This window comes from Crinia signifera, chromosome 5 (assembly GCF_055691185.1).
Source record: "Crinia signifera chromosome 5, ASM5569118v1, whole genome shotgun sequence".
Classification (NCBI taxonomy): domain Eukaryota; kingdom Metazoa; phylum Chordata; class Amphibia; order Anura; family Myobatrachidae; genus Crinia; species Crinia signifera.
This window is the reverse complement of record NC_139221.1, coordinates 293,195,972-293,218,385: the sequence shown is the minus strand read 5'-3', so window position 1 is coordinate 293,218,385 and position 22,414 is coordinate 293,195,972. Positions and strand designations below refer to the sequence as shown.

Below are 22,414 nucleotides of genomic sequence, written 5' to 3'. Positions count from 1 at the left end.
GAGGTTTCTGTGTTTTATACTGTAGACGTATCTCTCTTTGGAGGGGAACGTCTTTTGCTTGTGCATTATGTTACAATGTTAATTTTTGTTTTTACAGTGTGGCAAACATTAATGCAAAATGTTACAGAAAGCTATACAGTCCCGCGTGCTCATTAAGACCGTTAGGAGACAGAGTGCCGAGTCTGTGAATCCAACGTGATTCAGCTTGTAGCAATCTACGGCCTCTGTTACCGCCCCTTCGTAGTGGTGGAATATGATCTATGATGCGGTAAGACAGGGATGCTAGGTTATGTTTATGGGAAAGAAAATGTTTTGATACTGGCTGGTCAGCTTTACCATTAGCTAGGGCTGCTCTGATTGTGCTCCTATGTCCTGCGATGCGTTCTTTAAACATGCATTCTGTTTTCCCCACATATCCTTTCCCACACGGACAAGTTATAAGGTATATAACATATTTAGAGGTACATGTTAAGCGATGTTTTATGGGGATTCTTATACCTGTTAATGGGTGGGGGAATGAGTCGCCCATAACCATGGATCGACACGTAGTGCAGTTGGCACATCGGAAGCAGCCCTTTTTGTTGTACACAATTCCTTTTGTTTTTTGAGATGAAACATCTGTTTTTACTAGGAGGTCTCTAAGATTAGGACCCCTCTTGTGGCAGTGCATGATGTTACTAGTTTTAAACATAGGTAGATCTTTGTCTGTGTTGACAATTGGCCACAGATTTTTAGAATGTTTTTTTACACTGTCACTCTTGGAATTGTAACAAGTGACCCAAGGTATTTTATTGGGATTTTGTGTTTTGTTTTTGGAATTGTGCAATAGCTGTGTTCTCGTTAGTTTTAATGCTTTGGTGCGCTGTTGTCTGAGAGAATCTATTTTATATCCTCTATTCAAGAATTTTTTTGTGAGCTCTTCTAACTGTAGGTCACGTTGTTCTTCGTTATTGTTAATCCGACAGCAGCGCAAAAATTGAGAATAAGGGAGACTAAGGACCAACGGTTTTGGGTGAAAGCTAGATGCCAACAGCATATTATTGCGATCTGTAGGTTTTACATACATGGTGGTCATTAATTTGTTATTCGATTTAGTAATTAGAACATCAAGATAGTGTATTTCATTTTGACTACTTTCGAATGTGAATTTCACTGGATGTGTACTGCTGTTGTGTTTTTCTAGCAACTCAATGAGAATCTCCAAAGGACCTGACCAAAAAATTAGGAGGTCATCTATATATCTCTGAAATAAAAATAGATGTTTGGAGATCTCCGGGTCACTGTAAAAAAGTTCCCTTTCAACTGAAAACATGTAGCTATTTGCTAGTGATGGTGCGACAGCAGATCCCATCGCACACCCCGCTGTTTGTAGCCAGTATTCATTGTTAAAGTAAAAGTAATTTTAGTTAATGTCAACTCTAGTAATGTGATAAAGAGATTGATATCTGGACCTGTGTAAGCACTGTTATTGACTAATAACTGTCTTACCGCCTGCATACCTGCCCCATGTGGGATGCAGGTATATAGGCTTTTGACATCCACTGTGACGAGCCATAGATCAGGCGGTAAAGTGGGTAAAGTGTTAAGGAGTTGTAACAAGGTGGTGGTGTCCTTTAAAAAAGATTTTTCTTTTTGTACACAGGGCTGTAAAAAGCTATCTAAATAGATAGCTACAGGTTGGTATAACGACCCGCAGGCGGATATGATTGGCCGCCCCGGGGGTTTACTAGTAGACTTGTGTACTTTGGGTACTGTGTACAATAAAGGAGTGATGGGAAAGTCAACAGTTAATGCATTTTTAATTTCAATGGTGATAAGTCCAGCATCATGGGCCATAGATAACACTTTGTCCAGTTCTTTTTTGAAAAAGTCTATCGGGTCTCCTCGAAGTTTGACGTATGTCGACATGTCCGCCAATTGTGAATAAATCTCTTCTTTATAATCCGCCATGTTCTGGATGGTGATTGAGCCACCTTTATCTGATGGGCGAATAACTATGCTGTCATCTTCACTTAGTGCTCGCAGTGCTTGTTTCTCTGCCAGAGATAAATTGGAGCGACATGGAGGAGAGTCTTTAGTGTCTTTGAGGACATTATTTTTTAACATCCTGGAAAAGGTTTTGAGGGAAGGGTTATATGATGGAGGATCATATTTAGAGTTTGGTTGGATCGCCTTTAATTTTGGAGGTAATGGAGTCTTAGCTGTCTGAGGAAGGGTGGGATTTTTGTAAAAATGTTCCTTTAATCGTAGGGAGCGCCCTAATTTAAAGGTCTCCACTTCCCAGTCAAAAGAATCGAATTTCTTGGTGGGTATAAACGATAATCCCTTGTTTAATAACTTTTCTTCCATGGTTGTTAAGACTCTGTCCGAAAGATTGAATATTAGGCCTTCGGTTGTCTCGGAGGTTTTTTGGCTTTTGTTTTTTCGGATGTTTTGGCCCCCCCTCCTCGTCCTATTCCGTTTGGATTTAATTTTTGGCCTCTTGTCTTCACCCCTAAAGGGAAGTTTTTTGAGGTGGATGAACTGGCCTGTTCTTGATCGCTGGCACTGCTGGCATTATCCGCTGATGTGTCTGATCTGGACATAAATCTGCGATATCTCTTAGACTTATTCCAGTTTTGTGTGTAAGACTGTTGGCCTGTCAGCCATCCATACACTTGTTGTTTCTCGTAATCGGTCTTGACTCTAGACAATTTGTTTTTTTTTAATTTAATCAATTCCGCTGTGTATTGGTCGATTTGGCTTTTCAATTTGTCTGGCCATTTTTTGTCAGGTTCCGCTTCAAACTTGGGTTTATATGTCACTTCGAATTCATTGATCTTATCCTTGGTTGTATTGAGTTCTTTTGTTGCCTCTTCTATGACCAATAGAATGAGGTCGAAGCTGCATTTGTTTAAAATGGATACCCATTTTTTGCAGAAGTTGACATCATGTCGACCAATCGTCGGGATATTTTTAATACGAAATCCTCTGGGAATCATCTTAGATTTATAGTAGTCCGACAGTGTAATAGCATGGTACAGGTAGTCTGTTTCTCTCTTTTTGAGGTGCAGCAGTTCTTTAAACAGATCATCCGTGTCAGCTGTTTCACTGTCGATTAAACATTGTGAATAGAGAATATTAGCCACTTCGGTAGGTGTGTAGCTAAACATAGAGCCTTGCTCCAATGTTACTTGGGTCTGTTCCATTGCGTGCAGGCAGTGGAGGGACTCTCTTGTTGGCAGATCAAATTCTGAGCAAGGGAGAAGCTCCGTGTAAACGTGACCAGCCGTGTGGTGGATCGGGATGATCGTGCTGCGTGCGGCTTGGTGTGGTGGAGGGGTTTAATCCTAGGCGGTAACCCGCTCTCAGGGGCGTGCAGGAATGACGCTGGGTGCCTTGCTGGGTGAAGTTGGTTCTATGCAAAAACAGCAACTTCCAATGCAAGAGTTCGTTTGGATGCCGGCACTCCGTTGCTGACAAGCAGTGAACGTCCGGTGCCCTCCTCGGGAATTACCCACAGTGTAGTGGGCTTGATACAAGGTGACCAGGGTGGCGGCACTCACGGACGGATGAAGAAACGACACAGAGTCGAAATAGTGATCAACGTTTCAAAGCTTCAATGGCTTTTTCGTCAGGATAAATGTGCAATACAAAAAACATACCTTATATACTGTGCATCACCCTTGTGCTCGAATGGAGGACGTCGCTGCAGACGTGGAGACGTCTCAGGTAGTGACGTCATGTGAACGTACCCATCACCATGGTGACAATGTATTAACAACGGAAGCCTGGAGGTAAAATGTTAGGAATAATAAATATAAATATATGCAATTACAATTTCGTGCAAACTATAAGTAATGTGCAATCAAGTGTATTAATAAGACAATTATAAAAAGACAATTATTAAAAAAAGGGGGGGAGCAATGGACAGAAGTACATCGGGGAGGTTTCTGTGTTTTATACTGTAGACGTATCTCTCTTTGGAGGGGAACGTCTTTTGCTTGTGCATTATGTTACAATGTTAATTTTTGTTTTTACAGTGTGGCAAACATTAATGCAAAATGTTACAGAAAGCTATACAGTCCCGCGTGCTCATTAAGACCGTTAGGAGACAGAGTGCCGAGTCTGTGAATCCAACGTGATTCAGCTTGTAGCAATCTACGGCCTCTGTTACCGCCCCTTCGTAGTGGTGGAATATGATCTATGATGCGGTAAGACAGGGATGCTAGGTTATGTTTATGGGAAAGAAAATGTTTTGATACTGGCTGGTCAGCTTTACCATTAGCTAGGGCTGCTCTGATTGTGCTCCTATGTCCTGCGATGCGTTCTTTAAACATGCATTCTGTTTTCCCCACATATCCTTTCCCACACGGACAAGTTATAAGGTATATAACATATTTAGAGGTACATGTTAAGCGATGTTTTATGGGGATTCTTATACCTGTTAATGGGTGGGGGAATGAGTCGCCCATAACCATGGATCGACACGTAGTGCAGTTGGCACATCGGAAGCAGCCCTTTTTGTTGTACACAATTCCTTTTGTTTTTTGAGATAATACATCTGTTTTTACTAGGAGGTCTCTAAGATTAGGACCCCTCTTGTGGCAGTGCATGATGTTACTAGTTTTAAACATAGGTAGATCTTTGTCTGTGTTGACAATTGGCCACAGATTTTTAGAATGTTTTTTTACACTGTCACTCTTGGAATTGTAACAAGTGACCCAAGGTATTTTATTGGGATTTTGTGTTTTGTTTTTGGAATTGTGCAATAGCTGTGTTCTCGTTAGTTTTAATGCTTTGGTGCGCTGTTGTCTGAGAGAATCTATTTTATATCCTCTATTCAAGAATTTTTGTGTGAGCTCTTCTAACTGTAGGTCACGTATATATATACTTTTGCAAAGTACAGATTCATAGGAATATGTTCCTGTGTACCCTTTTAACTATATACACTGTGTAGTTCCTGTTGGAAGAGGAAGAGCCACACACAGGGGAGGGATCACATGAGGTCACTCTCTCCACTTGCTCTCTCCCCTCTGCTACATGTGATCCACTATACAGTACTGTAACTTGCAGCGGCAGCTCTTTAGCTGTCTGCTTGGGGTCTTCACCATGTCTCAGGCTGATCTTCTCTCCCAGCCTTCCCAGCGATTGGCAATTGAGGTTACAGAGAGGTGGGGCTTAATTTCGGCACTGCTAGCAAACAGGCAGGCTACTAGGAGCTGCATCTAATTCAGAGATATAGATAAACCCAATATTTACATACATAGTCAATGTCTTATGCACATAAACAGAAGCTGTAATGAGCATTTATAGATCCGGGGCTGTGAAGGGCATGCCGCTAACGCAGCACGATGAGTGACATGCTGCCGGTGTTTGATGACGGCAACAAGTAGCTTTACAAAAAAGAGAGCATTCCTGCCCCTTTGACTGGGGCATGTTGAAGCCAGTGCCTGGGGGATGTGTACAGCACCTTGGTGGGCAGGATTCACTATAATGATGCCAGCAACCCGACTAGCTCTGTCTCCTCCAATTCATACAGTTTTAGCTTCATCTCCCTGGCTTTTCTCAGGCCGCACAGAGTATGTCTGTAGGATTGGTCACCTGGGCTTCTTGCAAGACCATCAACAGGAATGTTCTCCTTCTGTATGTCTGTCAGTCACACCCATGTGAGACCTCTCCCAATCCCATTGCATATGAAGGAGATGGGACAGCCATTGAGGATTGTTATAGATATAAGCATATCATATTTTTTTTGGGGGGGGGGGAGGGGGGGGGCGGCAATAATCTTAATTATCCCTGTATCTTCTCTCACTCATAGTGACATTAGCTGGCTGATAACCTCCTATTATAGACACTGTATGGGCCTAAAAGTAACACAGAATGCATGTGAGTATAGGCAGGGGCACCTGCTCCAGCATATAAATAGAAGCCATGCACTGAATCCTGGGATAAGATGGGAAACCCGCTCCAGTTTCTATGATCACATAATTTGTGTTCATCAATCAGATTTCCACAAAAAGATGTACTTAATGGTGCTTTTAATTCTATTGCCAGCACAATAACCACTAAACAAATTATTAACATGTACATCCATCTCCACAAATGTACATTAGTGGGTGTATATAGATACCATATGTTATTTGTTAAAGGACAGCTACTGTGGAGCTCCAGCTACATCTGGTAATATGCCCAAGTGTTTGGGCCACTCTCTAATATGGTTTGTGTCTAAGATAATTATTGGACTGCAGAACACTGTCTAAAGAGTGTACACTATGGGAGGGATGCAATGAAGGACAATGGAACTTAGCCTAATGGGCCAGATGCCAGTGAAATTAACATTTGCTATTTGTATCATTCGTTATACTGGCTGACAGGCGCCAAGGAGTTTTGTGACACTTTTTAAAGTAACGCTGAATACACACTGGCCCTTATTCTGGATCACTCGCAAAGGCAAATTCCATCTCAAATGGACAAAACCATGTGCACTGCAGGGGGGCAGATGTAAAACTGTGCAAAGAGAAATGGATTTGGGTTATTTTGTTTCTGTGCAGGGAAAATACTGACTGCTTTATTTTTACACTGCAATATAGATCTCACTTTGAAGTAAAACCCCACCCAAATCTAATTCTCTTTGCACATGTTACATATTCCCCACCAGCAGTGCACATGGTTTTGTCCATTTGAGAAGGAATTTGCCTCTAAGAGTGAACCAGAATAAGAGCCACTGTTTGAATTTCTGTTGTGCGTACGTTAATTGCTCATACGTTTGTGTTTTTTCGTTGCATGCTGTAATCCTTTTTGTGTGAATTCGTATAAACCTGCCATGTTGCAAACACTCTGCATGACCTAGCAGTCTTAAGTGGGCATGTATCAAAGCTTGGAGAGAGGTAAAGTAAAGTGGAAAGTACTAACCAATAAGCTCCTGTCCTTTTTCAAACACAGACAGTAACATGAGAGTTAAATGCTGATTGGTTTGTGCTTTATATATCTCCACCTTATCTTTCTTTGGGCTTTTAACACCTCCTGCTGGAGGAGCGGAGGCGGGGGGGGGGGGGGGGGGGGGGGTTGCTGGGTGGGGAAATGATCAGGTTGAAAACATGTCTCTGTAGCTTTATTTATTCAGCATAGGTTTGGATGGCATCCTTTAGGACGCTAGTGGGTCTAGTATATGAAGAGTCTACTTAGAAAGGGTCAGCTTCAAATCGAAAGCAGCGTTAAACCAAAGAAAAACAAACAACAAACCAACATTACTGCAAAAGAACTGCATTACAAGCACAATACTACACATCATTATGTGGCTTCTCCTCTCCTCTGCCATGCTAACACCAGGACCAGGCCCACCACCCCTCCCGCTGAGAAAATCAGGACTGCCCCCAGGCCTACTTCTCATAGTAAACTGGGGGCTGTGGCGGAAGAGCACCAGGGTCAGCATCTGTAGGAACACTTCCAGCATACTTGAATGTGCTCCCCAATTTCTAACACCCACCTGTACTACTCCCATGAGACCAGGACATTTATGACTTTATCAAAATAACGATTCCTAAATTTTACTGGTTCCTTGCAAAGGTGTTTTTAGCATGGTTTTTTCCCCCAAAGAGTGTACTTGTTTCTCACCATGTGCTATTCCTGTAATGTGTATCTCCATTAATTGCACACCCAGGAGTGACCAACGCAGTGCACCCCAGCTGGTTGCCTCGGATGGTTCCTCCGCAGGCATGTGGATGTTTCCATACTCTACACTGTATTTCATGCTACTACATAAGCATCTGCTTTCCCATATCTGCATTGGGCCCTTGTATTACTCATCTCCCACCGTGTAACCTTCACAGTATGCCCATAATGGCTGCCTCATCTGGTACACTTGTGGATGGGATGAAAAATACAATGACCTTTTTTTTTACTCTACACTGCAATTACCCCTTTTTGTGTCTTACCTTCTAAGAGTAACCTTTCCTCCCAGGTTAATCCTACGCCATGCGCCAAAGATGGCTTCCTCACCTGGTACCTTGTTAGAGTGCAAACACAACCCGTGGAAGGTTTTATCCACATTACCTGCACCAACACTGCATTGTTCTTACTGTGCGACTTGTCTATTGCTGTACTACCTATATTCTATGTATTATGTGCATTGTTTTGATGTCTATAAAGCGGCTTGAGTCCTGTTGGAGAAAGTGCGCTATTTAAGTAAAACTTACTTACTACTTCTTTTTATAAATACACCCCCAGCCTGGTAGTGACCAGGCTACATTTACATCATAGCACAGTCATCCCTCCCTGACATACATATACTGAGGTACTGAGGTGTATCTGTGGTTTGATCACAGGCAAAAAAAAACTGACCAATAGAGCACCTCTGAATTCTGTATTCCTCCTTCCCCAAAATAGTCTTTGTGGGCACTGAGTCTGTCTGTGTGACCTCATGTCATCCCAAGTTTAACCCCATAATAAGGTACTCTTTGGCATTTTCAAAAGGTTCCTTTGATCTAGTAATGTGTAGAACAACTTTTTTTTGTTGGGGGGGGGAGGGCTTGTTCTTTTTAAATATTAATATAACCTAGTTGTGATGGAAGTAGTTGTGAACATCATTTTAATTATTATAGTTATTTTTATTTTATCAGTATTCTATCCTAGTATTATTTTTTATTATACATATTTAAAATGCACTTGTTTGCGGAGTTCAACAGCAAATATTAGTCCTTTTTTTGGGCCTGATTCAGAGGTACGCAAAGTTCCATGTGGAACTGCAAATTTAGACGCAGCATACTTGCGGAGATATGCTAGAGTCTATTGTACAGACATGGCCACCGCTAGCATCTCAGATCCACCACGTACGTACAAAATATGCAAAATCAAGAACATGGGTAGCACCATCGATCTTCTAGGCAAACCTATGGTTGTCCAGAATGTCACCAAGATACCGGGCTCCATCCTAGTGCGGTGGCCGACTAGAGAACATTGGTTTTGTAGCTACCCGCAAACGGTTACTACCTGTCACTCACTTTGCAAATCTGCGTCCGTTGTCGCTTATCAATCACAATGCGTGTACAGACCGTGTGATCAAAACCATTACACTATATCCGTCATCTGAATCTGGTATTTTTTTTTAATCTCTTTTTTGTTGATGCTTTTTTTTTTATATCTATTTTATTGATATATGTATATATATATTGGCCTTGATTCCTTCCTTAGGATTTGTTTTGTTCTTCCTCTCCTAATTAGCCGTATGACAGCTTTTTTTCTGTTTGGGTGACCAAATGTGCTAAATGTTTCTGAGCTGACCGGGCTCATTAGCAAATTCATCACAAAATTGTGATGACCAGGTTTGCCGTTTAATAGAGTATAATAGGAACGCTGTAAAAGCAGACGTGTGCCGAGGCAGAAACTATTTCCAAAGCCTGTGAGTCAAGTCACATTTAGGAAAATAGGTACTTATGTAATATCTGGGCTCCCGTTTTTCTTATGAGACCGCGTCCCCTCGCGGGGCTCGCTGCGCTCACCACGCTTCGGGCACGGTGGCTCGCTGCGCTCGCCACACTATATAAAATCAACTCCATGCGTAGTTGGAAAGTAGGGGTATAAAAAAATGGGGTGCATTTAACATGCGAGCCCAGATAATACATAAGTACCGGAAAATAATTTACAGGTAATGGCTTGGATTTGTACAGTAGATTATACAACAGATTATGAACACAACTGTATTACATATTTACATGCGTTGTCCATATCTCCCTGCTGTGGCTTTTATTCATGTTTTATTCTAAAGCTACTTTCAATTTTTTTACGGCATAACGGTAGATAACTAAGGGCCCTACATACGTACGATGCTACTTCGCTCAGAACACTCAGGTCTCTCGGCACACAGCGGTGCACAGCGCTGTGCCCTGAACAAGGTGTCAGTTGAGAACACTGTTCCCAACCAATTAATAACCTGCGTGCAGGTTATTCTTTTGTAGTAGATGAAGGCCTGCAGGGCCGCACCTTTAGATCGCTGTGTAGTCTTTTCAGGCATTTTCTGAGACCCGTGTGTAGGGCCCTTTAGGGGGAGATGTACCAAACCTTAAAAAGTGATACAATGGAGAGTGATAAACCACCAACCAATCAGCTCAAAATTGTCATTTTTCAAACACAGCCTGTAACACGACAGTTAGGTGTTTTATCACTCTCTATTTTATCACTTTTCAAGCTTAGTACATCTGTCCCTAAATGGTTTTTGTTTTTTTTATAAAAGAAAACTGTTTCCTCTTCATTTGTTAGTTACTAATACACAAGAGACAACTATACAAAAAAAAAAAAGTATTGCAATTATTTGTAAGATCACTTGCTATGCATTGCCTTTCAGTAAGAACAATTGTGTTCAACCTTGCAGGGGGTCCCTCAATTAGCCATCTGCCTGTCAGAGGAAGGAGAGGATCACATCAAGGCAGCTGCTGCCTGGTCCCTGGGCCAGATTGGGAGACACACTTCGGAGCATGCACGTGCTGTGGCTGCAGCAAATGTACTGCCGAAGCTCCTCTCTCTCTACATGGACACTGACAGCTCAGAGGACCTTCAAGTCAAGGTACGTTTTCCATTTTAATTGTCGCCACAATTGTTTTACGATGCATTCATCTACTCCCTTCACGTGTTCCCTAATGGATGATCATGCCCAGCATAACTAATTGGGATCTCCTTCAATCCAAATCGGACCGACAACTCCCCAGAATAGACCATATAACTGTCACCACGTCTGTTTGTATTGTGATATTTCTCTGCTCCTTTCTCCTTTGCGTTTATTTTCCCAGATTCCTACAAAAATGATAAGAAAAACTATAGAGCAGAGCGAAATGCAACAAATACACATGTGAATTTTATCATGAACTACTAAGGTGTTGGTGAAGAGATGATTTTCCATACATACCAACATTTTCCTGGGGGCTTCTCGGCACGTGCTGGGGCGTTACACTGCCCCAAGCTGCATAATGCTGGGATTTGCAGTTACTAGGATTTATTCTACACTTGACCTGAATCTCTTGTATATTCACGATAAAAAAAGGTCATTGATTCCACAGGAGCAAGTGTCACCAGGTCCAAGTGAACTGATCGGCCAATTATCTATTCCGCTTACAAAATTGCTGTCTCCATAGCAGCCGGTAGAATTTAAAGGGGTGAGGCAATTGAATTTCCGTGAAAGCCGCAAAGTGCTGTCTGTGGGGGCGGATGGAATTGGAGCACCTCGCCAGGATCAACCTGTATCACCACATGTTGTTATCATTCCTATTCGGATACCCCTGCAATTCCATGCAGGGGTATCTAAATGCATAACCGTGCAGGCAAGCAAACAGACCAATTTATTTTATATATAGGATGGGTATTTTTGAATTCATTCAAAAATGAGATACAAGAATTAGTTTATTTGGTTTGTTTTATTAGTTCATTATTATTTTTTTGATACAGTCATTTATCACACGTGTCTGTGAGGTGCATTCAAAATCCCATCAGTGGGTCAACATCGGATACCGGAGGTAAGTACTGGGGTTGGGGTTAGACTGCGGGAGGGGGAAGTTAGGGTTAGAATTAGGGTTGATGATGATTAACTTACATGGAAGCCGTCGGGATTCCGCAGCCAGTGTTCGGATCTTCGGCATTTCGCACCCAATCACTATTCTATGTGCACTACTACAATATTTACATATAAATGTTGTATTCTGTGTCACCGAGGGATATGATTACCTTTAGTCAATGTTGATAGGTCCTAATCATTGTTGGGCTTCCAGGGCTATCTCACACATTTACTTACAGATTCATTTTTATATTCATCTATCAGTATCTACAGTATATACAGTATCTATCCTTATGTATCAATGCCTATTTCCCTATAGATTGTAAGCTTGCGAGCAGGGCCCTCCTACATTTTGACTGTCTGTAAATACCCTGTTTTGTTGTATCACTGTCTGCTATTGTAAAGCGCAACGGAATATGCTGCGCTATATAAGAAACTGTTAATAAATAAATAATAAATAAATGTTAGTAAATGTGTGTTCTAGCCCTGGAAGTCCATCATTGCTTAAGATTGATATCAAATAGATCAACATTGACCAAAATTGACCTTTAATAAATAGGTTACGGGTTGTTAGGTGTCTTGGTCGACAGTCGAAAGGTCGACCACTGTTGGACAACAGTCAAAATGTCGACATATGAAAAAAATGCAACACAAGCAAAAGGTCAACATTGAAACAGTCGACATGATGTTTTTTTCGTTTCTATGTCGGCATAGGTCAACATGGACACTGTATAAGTGTATCTTGTATCCCCTCGCATGGCTCACTACCATTATATTCCCCCTTCACGTCCATTGGAATGGTAAAGGACAAGTCCTTTAAAAAATCATGAAAAACTCATGGGGACCTTTTGCTTGTGTCAACCTTTTGACCATATCGACCTAATGCATGCCAACCTTTTTTCATGTGTTGACCTTTTGACTGTCCACCAATAGTACGGATGGTGTAATGGTTAGCATTACTGCCTCGCAGCACTGAGGTCATGGGTTAGATTCCCACCATGTCCCTAACTGTGCGGAGTTTGTATATTCTCCCCGTGCTTGCGTGGGTTTCCTTCGGGTACTCCGGTTTCCTCCCACAATCCAAAAATATATTGGTAGGCTAATTGGCTCCCAACAAATTAACCCTAGAATGTCTATGTGTGCGTGTGCATGTGGTAGGGAATATAGATTGTAAGCTCCACTGGGGCAGGGACTGATGTGAATGGTCAAATATCCTCTGTAAAGCGCTGCGGAATATGTGTGCGCTATATAAGAAACTGTTAATAAATAAATAATAAATAAATAATAGTGGTCGACCTTTTGACTGTTGACCTAGACACTGTCTATCTTATGACCGTATAAATATGCCCCCTAGTATGCCAGCTGCATTATATATAATATGGGGTCTATGTGTCACCTAATATACTATAGATGCATGAAACATTTGTAATATGGTAGTATGTATCACCTAATATACTACAGCTCTACATGTAGTATGGTAGTCTGGCAGTCAGAAGACCGACAGCGGCATCTCGATGTGCAAAATCCCGCAACCCTGGCTGCAAGTATATTGTAACCCTCCCATCCTGCAGGCCAACACTAGCCTCCCGCCTTCCTTCTCCGTGCCTAACATCCCCCCCACGCGGTTGCAGACTATCCCTAACCGTACCCCTTTAATGCTTCCCCCTAACCCACTAAATACTCCCTTGCGGCATTACCCTAACCAGCTCTGGCATAGTTACGTTCGGGATGCCGACAGTTGGGATTCTGGCACCGCGATTGGTGTAGGAGTTCCAGGGTCTTCTCACCAGTGTTGGGATTCTGGCATTGGTATTCTGACTGCTGGCATCCCGAATGCTGGTTTTCTGATCTGATCATGGTAGTCTGCGTGTTACCTAATATACTACACAATATTATATTCATATAATATGGTATACTATGGGGCAGGTTAGTTATGCATTATATGACACAGCTTATTGAAGCAGGATGACCAGTGCCAAATACAGAATTCGTAGGGGCGGTAGGGTTCCATATGTGTCTGTCTGTGTATCTATCTATCTATCTATCTATCTATCTATCTATCTATCTATCTATCTACATACATACATACAAAAAGTTTTTTGTTTTTTTCAATCTGTGACTTTTTTAATGGTGTGTTATTAAAATAAGGTTATTTTGTACCGCAGGGGCTGCTGGGAGTTGTAGTCTAGCTCTGTAGTGTGTGATTTGCACTCTGTAGTTTAAGATGGAAACATGTTTCATGCTATTTACAATTGCTGACCGCCTGCAGAACTTATCTTTGTGGCATTGCCAAAATAGCTCTCTGGGAGGACCCATCCTAGGAAGGGGACTGGGAGCAATAACGTATATACAGTATATTGCTGTGTGTAAAAAATATACATTCCGCATCATTTCACCCATTGGGGATTATTCTAGTTCACTCGGAAAGGCACAATCACTCTCTAATGGACAAAACCATATGCACTGCAGGTAGGGCTGATGAGACGAGACAGTTAGATTTGGGTGGGGTTTGTACTTCAAACTGATATCTATATTGCAGTGTAAAAATAAAGCAGCCAGTATTTACCCTGCACAGAAACATTAAAACACCCAAATGTAACTCTCTCTGCACACGTTACATCTGCCCCACCTGCAGTGCATATGGTTTTGGCTATTAGAGAGTGATTGTGCCTTTCCGAGTGAACTAGGATAATCCCTTTTGTCCTGCTCTTTAGCGAGAATGACCTGAATGGTATTTCTTGCCCATACTCTGCTATTTTAATGCCTCTAATTGCATTACTATTCATCGGTAGGGGTGACCCAGGGAGTACTTTTGAGAACTCCTCAGAATATGTTTAATGAATGTATGAAAGGTGTCACCTGAAGATTCTGCTGCCTGTGTGTAGCCTGCAGACGCTTTCTCCTGCAGCTCTTGGCTAGGTATGTCATTTTGCGAGTGTCAGATCACAATGTCTTTGTTTTGTATTTGAACACATGCCTCTCCAAGATGTATCCCCCACCCAGTCCACACCTGGATTTAATTCAGCTTTACACATCACCAGTGATATTGGTGGTCTCCGCTATGTTCCCAGTGGATACATGGCCGCCTCTTTAAAACAACCGCTTTATTTGTCAAAATTCAGAACAGTTGTCTCTCTCCAACACTGAAATAACAGCCTGTTCTAGATCATGTTTAGCTGTAATAGCAAAGCCACGTGGGAAATGCAGAACATCACCAGCTTGTTCTACGCAAACTGACAGCAAGCTTTCCCTTTTACAATCCATGGTCTACACTACACATACCTCACCATGGGGTTTATTCTAGTAATAATAACCCCCCATATGATGCAGGCCTAGCATCCGCTACTGGGGGAGAGTACATTTGTAGAGGCAAACATGGCTACCACATTTTACTAAGCTCTTTCCCCGGGAATAGTTATAAATGATTCTCTAAATATCGGCCACATCATCAACTTGAGTAAAATGCTTAATTGGATCAGTTACAGCCCATAGGGGCCGGACTGGTTTGCTCAATAGTCAGGGAGTGGCTTCCACAGGAAACACGCTCTCTGCTAATCGCAGCCGGAGAAGAAAGCCCCTCCCAATGGGACTGGCTGTAGTGTCTGTGACTGACAGGAATAACTTCAAATAGAAAGTCAGGTACTTGTTTCCTAGCACGGCGCCTACGATATTCAGTCGTATGGCATTGTATACATTGTATAACATTGCATGCCATATGCCCGCATGCGATGTGATGCGATTTTGAAATTGTATAAGCACCCTAATGTTTTTTTTGGTACTTGTGTATTTTGGCGGCGCCCATCGCATCGCATACCATAAGGCATACGATGGTATGCGATGCGACGCGATATCGCGCGATACTGTACAATGTCATACAATTTTAAAATTGTATGACATTGTACATGGCATACAATGCGATGCGAGTAAACATTGTATAAGCACCCTAATGGGTGCTTACAATGTGAAATGCACCCCCACGCCACCCCCCCCCCCACTATAAACGTGAACCCGAAGCGTGGCGAGCGCAGCGAGCCCGCGAGGGGTGGCGGTACGCGTCCTCCGACCTTTTCAAACCCCACTTGAGAATAGAAAGTGTGGCGAGCGCAGCGAGCCGCCGAGCCCAAAGCATGGCGAGCCCTGCGAGGGGACGCGGATACCTGTGAAGCCCGCGAGGGGACTCTGATACCTGTGAAGGTATCCGCGTCCCCTCGCGGGGCTCGGTGGCTCGCTGCGCTCGCCACACTTTCCATTCTCAACTCCACGCCGACGTGGATAGTGGGGGTATGAAAAGGTCGGATGATGCGTACCGCCGCCCCTCGCGGTCTCGCTGCGCTCGCCACGCTTCGAGTTCACGTTTATAGTGGGGTGGTGGCGTGGGGGTGCATTTCACATTGTAAGCACCCATTAGGGTGCTTAAAAGCACCCTTTATGGTGCTTATATGATCTTTCATCGCATAGGGGGCAAAAATCGCATTGCATGCCATTCGATGCATGCCATGCCATGCGATGCGATGAAAACATCGCGCGATGCACATCGGGGGCGCCGCTATAATACACAAGTACCGTTTTTTTTCAATGTTAAATAGTCCCCCTATACGATTTTTAATTGTATAAGCACCTTAATGGGTGCTTACAATGTAAAATGCACCCCTACGCCAACCCGAAGCGTGGCGAGCGCAGCGGTACGCGTCCTCCGACCTTTTCATACCCCCACTATCCACGTCGGCGTAGAGTTGATTCTAGATAGTTTGGCGAGCCCAGCGAGCCACCGAGCCCGAAGCGCGGCGAGCGCAGCGAGCCCCGCGATGGGTTGCGTATTACTTTACATGTATTCCGCGGCCCCTCGCGGGGCTCGCCACGCTTCCGGCTCGGTGGCTCGCTGCGCTTGCCACACTATATAAAATCAACTCCACGTCGACGCGTACCGCCGTCCCTTGCGGGCTCGCTGCGCTCGCCACGCTTTGGGTTGCCGTTGATAGTGGGGGTGTCGTGGGGGTGCTTTTAACATTGTAGCCACCCATTACGGTGCTTATACAATTAATAATCTTATAGGGGGCCATTTATCATTGAAAGCACCCAGTAGGGTGCTAATACAATGTTAAAATCGCATTGCATCGCATTGTATGGCATTGTATGCCATATTCAATGGTATACGATTTTAAAATTGTATAACATCGGGTGCCATCGCATCGCATACCATTGTATGGCTTATGGCAGGCATGTCCAAACTGTGGCCCTCCAGCTGTTGTGAAACTACACATCCCAGCATGCCTTGCCAGTTTTAGCATTCCCTAAAACTGTGGCAAGGCATGATGGAACTTGTAGTTCCACAACAGGTAGAGGGCCACAGTTTGGACATGCCTGGCTTGTGGTATATACGATGCGATGGGCGCCATGCTAGGAAACAAGTACCGAAAGTCACTGCAAGTCACAGTGTAGCCAGTGTAGTTGCCAGATTTTAATGGTGGGGCGGCAATGACTGCAAGTGATTTCTTTGCTGTTATCCCCAAAAAGCCAGCTGTGCAGCTTGTATATACCACCATGGAAAGACAGCATCATGTACAACATGACAAAAATAGTCAATACATTGTACTTTTCCCGCATTAGAAGCACGTTCTTAATGACCCTCTACATGGAGTACTATTTATATAATGCACAATCACTATGAACTGCATTCCCTTATTCTGGTTGGTGCGGCCGGAGCCGCACACGGTGCTCCGGCCGCACAAACCAATCCCCGCCCACGAGACGGATCGCCACGGCCGTCCGTACACGGACGGCTGGCGATCCGCATAAAAATGGTGGAGGCGTACGCCTCCACCATGGTGGGAGCTGCCCCCTGCATTCGATGGTCGTCGACCATCGAAGGCAGGTCCGCACGCCCCAGCAGCTCCCGCAAGCTGAGACCACACGGACAATCGTCCGTGTGATAGCTTGTATGGGGGCTGAGAGCTGACATCCGGCGACGTCAGCTTTCCGCCCCCATGAGTTGCGTCATACCCTCATTACCATGCATACGCCCCGCGTTTGCATGGGAACGCCCATGAAACGCGGGGCGTACACATAGGGAAATGAGGGTATGAAGCCCCTCACGCCCCTATACGCCCCCTTTGCGGCGGACGAAATACGTCTGCGGCGAAGGGGGCTGCACATGCGCAGATTGACCTCTGCGCATGTGCAGAATAAAAACATCGGCGGTACGGCCGCACGCGGGCCGTACCGTCCGAATCAGAATAAGGGCCAGAGGGTGATAATGCTTGAGAACATTGCAGGTAATGTAAAGACTGAGGCTTAGTTCCAGTGTTTCTTAGAATGACTGTAATGACTGTATGTGTACAGGTCTGTCTGCTTAAATTACTTGGATTATTAGCTTTAAAGTGCCTTTAATTAGCCTAAAATGAATGTCCCATTTGTATAAGACCTTATGAAGGCATTTAATAGCATAACAAGCAGAAACCTCGCAGGAGCAGATTTAATAATACAAGAAAATAAGGATTGTGCTCTCTCACAGTTACGTGATGAGCGTGGGTGTGAGTTTATGGAGTGGATGCAGCCAGTGGTCTGGTCATTCCATGGCAGCCACAGGCACAGGCACAGGCTGGACTTCTGACCTTCACAGTTTGGCAGTTCTTGCTGGGAGGGATTCACTGCAAAGTCATTTATTGTTGGGCTAATCATAGCAGATATTGAATTATTTTCTACCTGTCCCAAACATCCTTGCACCCCTCCTGCTGGTGGAACTTAATGTAGTCTATGCTTCCTTATTGTATGTCCATTTTCTTTTTATTGTCTTAATTTAAACAATGTAAGTAACACCACATTCACTGACCAGCGAGAGCAATGTGCAGTGACTTTTATTAGCATATTTAGCATATTTAACCAAATGAAGACTCTAAGGGACTATGAATTTCACATAATGCCGTCTGTATCACGGCGGACACTTAAATATACTTGTTACCTTGACTGTGCTCTTATCTTACGTTTGTAAGCTTTTTTGTTTTATGCACACACATAATATATATAACAGATTATTCCGTATTTCAGAATACTTTTATATTTCAATGACCCGAGTAGTTGAAATATAAAGAAAATTGCACACGTGTATGATGCAACGTTTCACCTCCTTTAATGGAGTTTTTGTCAAGCCACGTGACTTGACAAAAATTCCATTAAAGGAGTTGAAACATTGCATCATACACGTGTGCGGTTTCCTTTCTTTTTACCTGATATTCAGACCGGAGTGATGCTGACTACCTACTTTGCATTAGCACGCCCCTCGTGCTTACTTTTGGAGCTGAGCAGTCCACACCTCTTCTTTTAGAGCACAAATGCCATTTCTTGCCTTCATCAAAGTTTAAAGGCCGCGATCCCGCCTGAAGAACCCCGGTAGTTCTCTGATTATATAAATAAAACTCCAGCTGGTGGAATTTTTTTTCGATCAATAATATATAATTGATCTACAGTATCCAACATCTTTGGTTCATTCTACTACCTCGAAGAACCCCAGTCTCAACCTAAGATCGTGTGATCATCTCATTCAATTGTTATACCGTGCCCCTGATGAAGTCTTGCTCAAGAAGAAACGTGTTGGGCTAATGGGCTAATTGCAATATCTGCCAATACTTCAAATATATATTGTATAAGAGGATACTTGATGTCATCCAATCACTGAAATTGTAATACTTTTACCTTCTGTGTTTACTGCTATGCCCTGCAATTACATTTTTTTTACTGTTATTTGAATTTATTCTGTACAATAAAAGAAGGTCCAGCGCACCCTCAACCCCCCCCCCCCCCTTATCTTTCCATTTCTAAAAAAGGGTCTCCTCTAACAGGGGACCCCTTCAGGGTAGCCGCTTCCACTCTCATTTAGCGCAGTGTGTGTTCCTTTCTATATATATGTATATGTGTGTGTGTGTGTGTGTGTGTGTGTATGTGTGTGTGTGTGTATATATATATATATATATATATATATATATATATACACAAAGTAACGGGCGGCAATCGGAGACTTTCAAAAAACGTGTAGCAGTGAAGCTTTTAATCTACGTTTCGGAGCTCGTGGCTCCTTCATCAGGATCCTGACGAAGGAGCCACGAGCTCTGAAATGTAGATTAAAAGCTTCACTGCTACACGTTTTTTTAAAGTCTCCGAGTGCCGCCCGTTACTTTGTGTATATCTGCAAGGAGGCACCACCTTCTCCGGGAAGGCAACAGGGCAGGAAACCCCCAAGGTGGGGGCATTAGGAGTGCCGGGGACCACACAAGCATTATATATATATATATATATATATATATATATATATATATATATATATATATATATATATATGTGCATCCTTTACAAATATCTGGCTGCAGGCAGACTCTACAGGCATTCTATCAGTATAAAAATGCAGACTCTACAGGCATTCTTATACCATACATTCACAGGTATAGCTAGGAAAAGCAATGATTGTCCTTTTCTATGTATAACCAGCAACATTAGTACTTTGTTTTTGTTTTAAAATCACTCCCCAAAAAGTATTGTTTTATGTGTGTGTGTGTGTGTGTGTGTGTGTGTGGCCCCTAGCCTGTTTTGAACTTCATGTTGTAGATGGAATCCCACAATATACTAGATTGGTTTATAATGTTCTCTTTATCTGATCTGGCCGGCTTTAGAGGTTTATACAAGCTTTGATATGCATACATGTATATAGTCTACCACTTTAAAACCTAGTGTTGAACCTCTGATTGAAGACGCTTGTGGTGGTAAGCGTACATACAGTATATGTTACTTATGTATGTATATTACTATCTGCCCCAATTTGGCTCAGGGAACCTCTTCTGTAAGATCTTTTTAAATAAACCCTGCTGTGCCCCCCTCCTTCCCTCTACTTGGCAGGAGGCTCGCAGGCTTCTACCAAATAAGCAGCTGGGATTTATTTACCATGATTAAGAAAGCATTTGAAAGTGGATATCTAACGTTTTTTAATACAAACATTTTAAAAGATTTTTTTTTTTAAACCTTGAAACCGTTACATTTGCTTCAATTTTATGTCAGTTGGAGCCATGTATGATATTAAATCACGGATCTGTAAGCAAGAACTGCTCCAACCTGCTGGCTAGTGGTCAGTAAAGACATTAACACTTCTGCCTACGTGCATCGCGGACTTCTCATACATTCCTGGATACTCCCATCTTTTAACCCTGTCTTGGTCATTTTATACTGCCATTGGTTGTTCATTTAAGCACATAAATAATTTCCCGTAAACAAAGGTTACTATTTTCCCAATCGTAGGTTATTTGGTATTTATTTCCTAGCACGGCGCCCGCTATTTTGATTGCCAACCAAATCGCATGCGATGCGATCGACCCGATTTTTACATTTGAATCAATGTAAAATGGTCCCTGAGACCCGATTTTACATTGATTTCAATGTAAAAAGCCCCCAAACCCCCCATTTTAATAGAAAACCCCCCTCATGTTTTAAATTCCCCCCCCCAATGTTAACGCCACCCCACTATTGACGCCAACCCGAAGCGTGGCGAGCGCAGCAAGCCCGCGTGGGGCGGCGGTACGCATCCTCCGACCTTTTTCATACCCCCACTATCCACGTCAGTGTGGAGTTGATTATATAAAGTGTGGTGAGCGCAGCGTGCCACCGAGCCCGAAGCGTGGCGAGCGCACGCGCATAACTTCACAGGTATACACGTCCCCTCGCGGGGCTCGGTGGCTCGCTGCGCTCGCCACACTTTATAAAATCAACTCCGCGCCAACGTGGATAGTGGGGGTATGAAAAGGTCGGAGGACGCGTACCGCCGCCCCTCGCGGGCTCGCTGCGCTCGCCACGCTTCGGGTTGACGTCAATAGTGGGGTGGCGTTAACAATGGGGGGGCATTAACCATACTTTATAACCATACTCAATGAGAAATGGGCCATATTGGCCCATTTCCCATTGTCCTCTATGTAAAATCGGGTTGATTGCATCGCGGTCCATTATAATGGGCCGCGATCAACCCGATTTTGACTTGAAAAATAATTTAACATTATTCTCTATGGGAAAATCGCGTTGATCGCGTCGGTCACATCACATTTTCTCTTTCACCGGCAAATTAGCAGGTGATTGACAGAAAATCGGGTCCATCGCGTTGATTGTATGCCTTAAGTACCTTAAACTTAAGGCATGTGATCAATGAGACGGGCGCCTTGCTAGGAAATAAGTACCGGTTATTTATTACAGAAATTGCTAACCAACATTAATGGACCCTGGAGGGGGGGTGTGAGCTGCGCTACCAATCACAAGCCACATTTTGTAGATATATTCCTGTGACCAAAGTAATATTTTCCTAAAGTGGCCCCTAATGCTAGCCAGAGCCCCAGTCACTAGCTGCAATCAAGTCCCCCGGTTCTTTCAGGGGTGGATTAGGAGCCATATGGGCATGATGCTCAAAAAATTCCAATAGCCAATTATAGCAACTACAGAAGCGTTCTCATGGGAATGCCCATAATACCCATATGTAAATGGCACGTCCCGCCACCCCGCGCCCATCCACGCCCCCCTCCCCCGCTCACTTGGATGCATGCGCACATTGTGGCCGCACGCATCCTGCGTCTGCAGGAATGTTCAGACGCAAAACGTCGCTCCCCCGTGCAAACACACGGGGGAGAGTATGAACCAGAATAATCCCTTTGGTCCCAGAGCATATGTAGTACACATTTATGGAAGATCAGTTCCGCAAACAGTCGAACATTCAGATCTGCATCAGCGAATTTTACCAGATGTATTTCTGCCAATCTAATAAAACTGTCAAATGTACAATGTGATACTTAAAAGACCATACTCTCTCTGCCTACAGTATATATCTCTGGGATCAGAATCACAATGTGGGTCTGCACTTTGGTGTTATGTGGG

General features: G+C 43.4%; 1 protein-coding gene across 1 annotated transcript in view; it reads left to right on the top strand.

Annotated features, from left to right (window-relative positions):
- The window catches only part of SPAG6 (sperm associated antigen 6), a 141,313-nt gene that overhangs the window by 104,061 nt on the left and 14,838 nt on the right, over positions 1 to 22,414 (top strand). Inside the window, exon 8 of the mRNA XM_083189289.1 lies at positions 10,349 to 10,540. Within this exon, the coding sequence (XP_083045415.1) occupies positions 10,349 to 10,540 (192 nt within the window). The remainder of the gene's footprint in view (positions 1 to 10,348; positions 10,541 to 22,414) is intronic.